This window comes from Cyprinodon variegatus, unplaced genomic scaffold (assembly GCF_000732505.1).
Source record: "Cyprinodon variegatus isolate N-32 unplaced genomic scaffold, C_variegatus-1.0 Scaffold915, whole genome shotgun sequence".
In the NCBI taxonomy this organism is placed as follows: domain Eukaryota; kingdom Metazoa; phylum Chordata; class Actinopteri; order Cyprinodontiformes; family Cyprinodontidae; genus Cyprinodon; species Cyprinodon variegatus.
In genome coordinates, this window is record NW_015151368.1 from 97,714 (window position 1) to 103,134 (window position 5,421).

The following is a 5,421-nucleotide window of genomic DNA, read 5'->3' on the forward strand; positions in this document are numbered from 1 at the left end:
TATCACATGTACTGCTGTCTGGGCATAGGGACAGTTTTAGCCAATATGACAAAAAAGTGATTTTTAAAAACTTACAGACTTCAGCTTTAAAATGTATATGTTGTGTGCGCAGGTGTTTCTGCATGTTGGATGTATTTCCTCCCGCGGATGTAATTGCATCATTGCAATGATTGCAAAGCGCCTTGTTGCCATCTTTCTCTTCCTTAAAATGAAGCCAGCCTTTCGATCTCTTTAACCGCTTTTGTTTTACTCTTCTAGACTTACGCCTGGTCACGTCATACTTGCTTACTGAATGCCGTGTGCGTAACTTGCCTAAAAAACTTGACAGAAGCAGTGCTGCCCAGCGCTAGGCTCTGGTGCTGCCTGGAATTGTTAAGAGTATCGCTAAGCGAGCTGCCAAATGGTGCCATGGAATTGGAACACATTGAACTGGTTCTAAACAGGAACCGGTTTTCGATTCCCATCCTTACTTAAGGGTATACGAGTGGTAGGTTTGCAGTTTCGCCATGCCCTAAACCCAAACAGGGCTTTGTCGGGCATTGAATGGATAGGGTAATGTTTTATCTCATATACTATCTCCTGTTTTAAGCAACTATTTAAAACAGTTGTTTCTGCTGGATTTTATTTTGCTGAGTTAAGGTAAAGGGGGTTAAATATTGGTCTGTGTTTAATTTATTAAGAAAACAGTTTTTCTTGCACAACATTTCACAGTTATTAATGACTCAGTTAAAAATCAGTGTACCTCTAGATTGAAAAATGGTGGAAAAGTTTAAAGGTGTAATAACGTGCTGTTTTACTTATACATTTGCCGTCTCTCAATACATGTTAAATCACTTTCAGGAATTAAAGAAATTAAAATGAACCATACTTTCTTCTTGCAAGGTTACACACAAGAATTTGACTTTTGTTTAAAAATGTACATGAGAATATAGCATTAGCAACGCTGGTGGTTCACCATGGTTTGTTTACAACAGTTTCTTGATCTCTTACACAAAGCATGGAAAGTTACGCAAACAGCAGCAGTGACCAACTGCCTGCAGATGAGTCCCTGATTGTTGGAATGGCCCCTTTTTGGTGGCATAGAGATTTTCTAATGTTAGCACCCGTCAGTGAGTGATGAAAATTAAGGAGCACTAAAACTGTGCTCTGTGGAGAGCATGCTCTTATGAGCTTTTCTTGTTTAAACAAATAGCCCAAAAAAAGAAAATAAAAAGACCAATTTCACCCTACAGATTTTCCTATTGGTTTTTAATTGAAGCCAAACACACACACACACATGCATATATATATATATATATTTTAAAGCTTTTTTTATTATTATCGCGCTTTTTTTGTTTTTATTGCACTTTATCGCACGGATTCTAACTCAGGTCACCAGACCTAAGGCCTCGATACATGGGTTGCGTGTGCTTACCACTGCGCCACCAAAGCACGTCCAAAAAAACACATATTTTTACATAAAAAAGTCTGATTTACAATTAGTACTCTTTTAATACTTTAAACATGAAATTTACATGAGTATACCTCTAATATTAGCCCATTTTCGTTTGTTCCCATTACTATTATTATTCACTTTCAATTGAAAAAAAGTAATAAAAGATTCTCTTTGAACATGATGGTTGAAAAAATTAAGTGCTTGGTTATGCAGGAGCAATACAGACAACTCAGAAAGTATCTCCACATTGCAAGCTGCCATATAGTAATGAAGACAGTGCTTTATTAATTTTCCAATAAGATTTGATCTTATTTCAAAAGAGACACACACTATTTTCAATGTGGTGAAGTCAGCAGTGTCAGGGCTACCCTGCTCAGACACTGAGTGGCCAGCTCGGGGAAACAGAAGGAAAATGATACATAAAACATTTCTCCCTATGGCCCTCTGTTCATCTAAATCGATGTTCGGAGGTAGAAAAGCATGGATGTCTCTCACCTATAGCTTCTGAGATGAACCACACCTGGATAGATTTTGACAAGCATTTGAATAAACAAAGACAACTTCCTCTGATATCTTGTTAAAATAATCTAGGCATCTAATTGGTAAATCGTTATTATTACCATTTCTTATTTCTCTTCTCCATACAAGACTTTTAGGACAGCAGCATAATATATACACAGCACTGATATCCTTGTTCCTAGTCTTCCTGACTGTAGCACTCATTAATTATTTACATTAAAAATGGAGATGTCATGCTGTCTCACTTAAAGAGTAGTCTCTATAAACAGGGTTTTAATATTTCAAAACCAAGACAAGGTGATAACACCGTAAACATTTATACTCCAGTTCCCATTGTCCTGTTAAACTCTTGTTCTTTCATGCCCTATAGAGGCATAAATCAGGTCTGTTGGAGATCATAAGGCACTTTTTTTTTTACATCTCTTTGTTCTTATAGGTGTAATCTGTTGCTGAGTGTCTTAAATACCAATACATGGTGGTAAAGATCAGGGCTGCTCAGTCATTTGGTCACTATGTTCTGGTGGGTTTCCATTCATTCTAGCACATTTATATGTAAAAAAAATAAAAATAAAATCAGTCAGGGGCGAAGTGCCAACATTCCTCTTAACCTTATCTGGTCTGGAGGTTTTCATTCTTTTAAGTCATCAGCTGGAATTGTCAGAAAACTCAAAACTCAAAACCAAACGGAGGAATATGAAAATATAATCATGGGCTCCAAACAGGTACACATCCATGTATGTGTGGAAACACATGCTCAGTGGTAACGGTAAATAATCCTGCATGCCCTCTGGTGATGAAACTTCTGTGACTAAAATATACAATCTCATGGTGTGGAAAACTCCAAGAAAAACACATCCACTCACACCCACACCCACTCACACACACACACACACACACACACACAGATGCGCAGATTATTATGGTCTTCGGATTGTCTAAATACAAGCAGAAACCTGTTTGATGAGTTGGCTTTTCATCATATTTCATTTGTCAGCCTTAGACAGACCAGTTTAAACCGGAGTGGAGATTGGTAGGATCTGCTGTTCATTGTGTGTGTGGGTGTCCACCTGAAGTGAAGCGTCATGTAGCAATAAGCTGAAACCCTGTCTGTTCAGGGGGAGCGCTTATTACTGGCTGTGACCTCAAACCTTCATTTGGCTGCGCAGAATGGTGGAAAAAATGCTCTGGGCTTAAGCATCATATTACTGCTTGTAGTAGTTTAATTCACTAATTGTTTGTTTGCTGCATTAGTGAAATCTAACTGAAAAACGCAGTTGATTAACATCCTTTTTTTGGGGTCAGGGAAAGGGTCATGGTGTCAGCAGGCTCCTGCAGAGCTTCACGGCGGATGAAGGTTTCCGTTTGGATGAGGAGAGCAGCTTCTCTGAGGAAGAAGAGGAGGACGAGGAGGAGAGGATGGAGGAGCAGCCATTGTCCCACCTCCCCCCCAACATGCCCTCCAGAATACCAAGTGAGCATAAACACCCAGCCCCGTATCTGCCACGCTTGTCCCTGCCCCTGATGTCATGTTCAATTAATCAGCTCGGTCAGAAATGATGTCTTTGTTTCCTTTTATCTTCACCATCAATCTTTCTACTTTCACATCTCCTGTGTGCAGCTCTGCCAAACTGCGTGCTGAGTAAAGAGATGCTGGTAGATGGCCTGAAGATCCTAATCTCTAAGGAGGACGAGCTTCTCTATGCCGCCTCTGTTCAAACCCTGGACCTGCCTGACATGTAGGAGCCTATTCTGCTCTCTTTGGCCATAGAAACACCTGAAATACTTCTGGGATTTTCATTGATTTCTTGTTTGAAACATTGATGTTTGGAAAAATAATGAATTGAGCTCATTTGGGTGGCTTAGTCTAAAACGTAGTCATCTGGCTGCATAAAGGGCGATCAGAGCAGGATGAACAGGAGGTTTAAAAGACTTCAAAGCCAAGAATCAGAGCAACATCTGCTAACACATCTGTTTACAAAAAAAAGTACCTGCCTGCAAATCATGAAACTCACAAGCCACCCCACAGATTCACCTTTTAAAGATAAATACAGATTCAGTTGACAGTTTGTTATATAATTTTGCATAATTTCCCTTTAATTTTCTCAGATTCAGTGTTGTCATTGAAGGGGAACGAGGAAATCGCCCAAGAATCTACTCACTGGAGCAGCTACTCCAGGAAGCTGTAAGTTAAGCCACATCTGATCTTCTAGAAGATGGATTTTTTGTGTGAAATCTTTGTGACTATTTGCTTCCAGGTGTTAGATGTGCGACCCCAGACTGAGGTTATCCTAACCGAGGGAACGCGGGTTTGTGCTTACTGGAGCGAGCGCTCTCGCTGCCTTTACCCTGGTTATGTCCACCGGGGTGAGTTGCATCAGCAAACAACAACACTCTATTTCCACACGCTCAGTCTGTCCTGAAAACTCATTCCTCTGTGTCACATTTCAGGAGGACCGGGTGAGGAGGAGAAGGAGGGGAGTGTGATGGTGGAGTTTGACGATGGAGACAGAGGAAGGATCTCCCTTGCAAACATCAGACTTCTTCCCCCCGGATATCAAATCCGCTGTAAGTATGGCTGGACCATCAATATAGAATCTTCTGTATTTATTGGCACCAAGTTTTCAAGTAATCTTACTTTTTTCAAGTAGCATGCTTAAATGCTTCTTATTTTCTAAAAATGTACCTTTATTTGAGTGCATTTGTCAATCCAGAATAAAATCCCACTTAAGAAATACTTTTACATGAAATCTTGTGCACCACTGATTACTCAGTGTCCCTGTTTATTCATTTTTTCTTTTCATAGAGCACCTAGTTTAATTTAAATGTATTTCTTTTTTTGACATGGACAGCGTACATGCTATTTTTCATCTGTTGTCCCTGGACAGATCTTTTTTCGACATAAAAAACCCCACAGCAGTAAGCATACTAGTGATTCTCTTTAATAAGGGGTGAGCATAGAGTGAGACATATTTGACCATTCCTCTTTCTCTCATAAGACGTATCCTCCACTTTGGAATTTGGGATTGTTGAAACAGGATATTATGCCGAAAACAAGTGGCTCTGGAGTGCTGGACTTGGTTGAAAACTTTGATAGAAAGTTTTTAAAGCTCTCTTCTCTTTTATCTCAAACCTTTCTTCAGAATTTAGTGAAGGTTTTCAATCTGGTGATCATTACTTAGTTAATTTGGCCATGATATTGTCAAAACTCCCAATGATTTCAATTTGTTTATGTTTTCTGGAGGAGGTCACCAGATCTCCATTTAAAATATGCTGTTTCATCATGTGACCCTCAGGTAAGGCAGGAGGGCCTGGAAGTCTCTAATTAACCACTCATGCATTTGGAGTTTGTCTTACTGAAAGTTTTAGTTTTCATCTGATGAAAGGACACATTTCTAGTTAAAGTTCTGGTCGAGTTTAGCAATCACCTCAGGTCGCTGTTTGAGATAATAGGACAAAAAAAAAAAAAA

At 39.5% G+C, this 5,421-nt stretch overlaps 1 protein-coding gene across 1 annotated transcript in view; it reads left to right on the forward strand.

Moving 5' to 3' along the window:
* bahcc1 (BAH domain and coiled-coil containing 1) overlaps positions 1–5,421 on the forward strand; it is a 66,005-nt gene that overhangs the window by 53,788 nt on the left and 6,796 nt on the right. Inside the window, exons 19-23 of the mRNA XM_015398150.1 lie at positions 3,257–3,425; positions 3,573–3,690; positions 4,061–4,136; positions 4,210–4,318; positions 4,403–4,519. Coding sequence (XP_015253636.1) covers positions 3,257–3,425; positions 3,573–3,690; positions 4,061–4,136; positions 4,210–4,318; positions 4,403–4,519 — 589 coding nt within the window. The remainder of the gene's footprint in view (positions 1–3,256; positions 3,426–3,572; positions 3,691–4,060; positions 4,137–4,209; positions 4,319–4,402; positions 4,520–5,421) is intronic.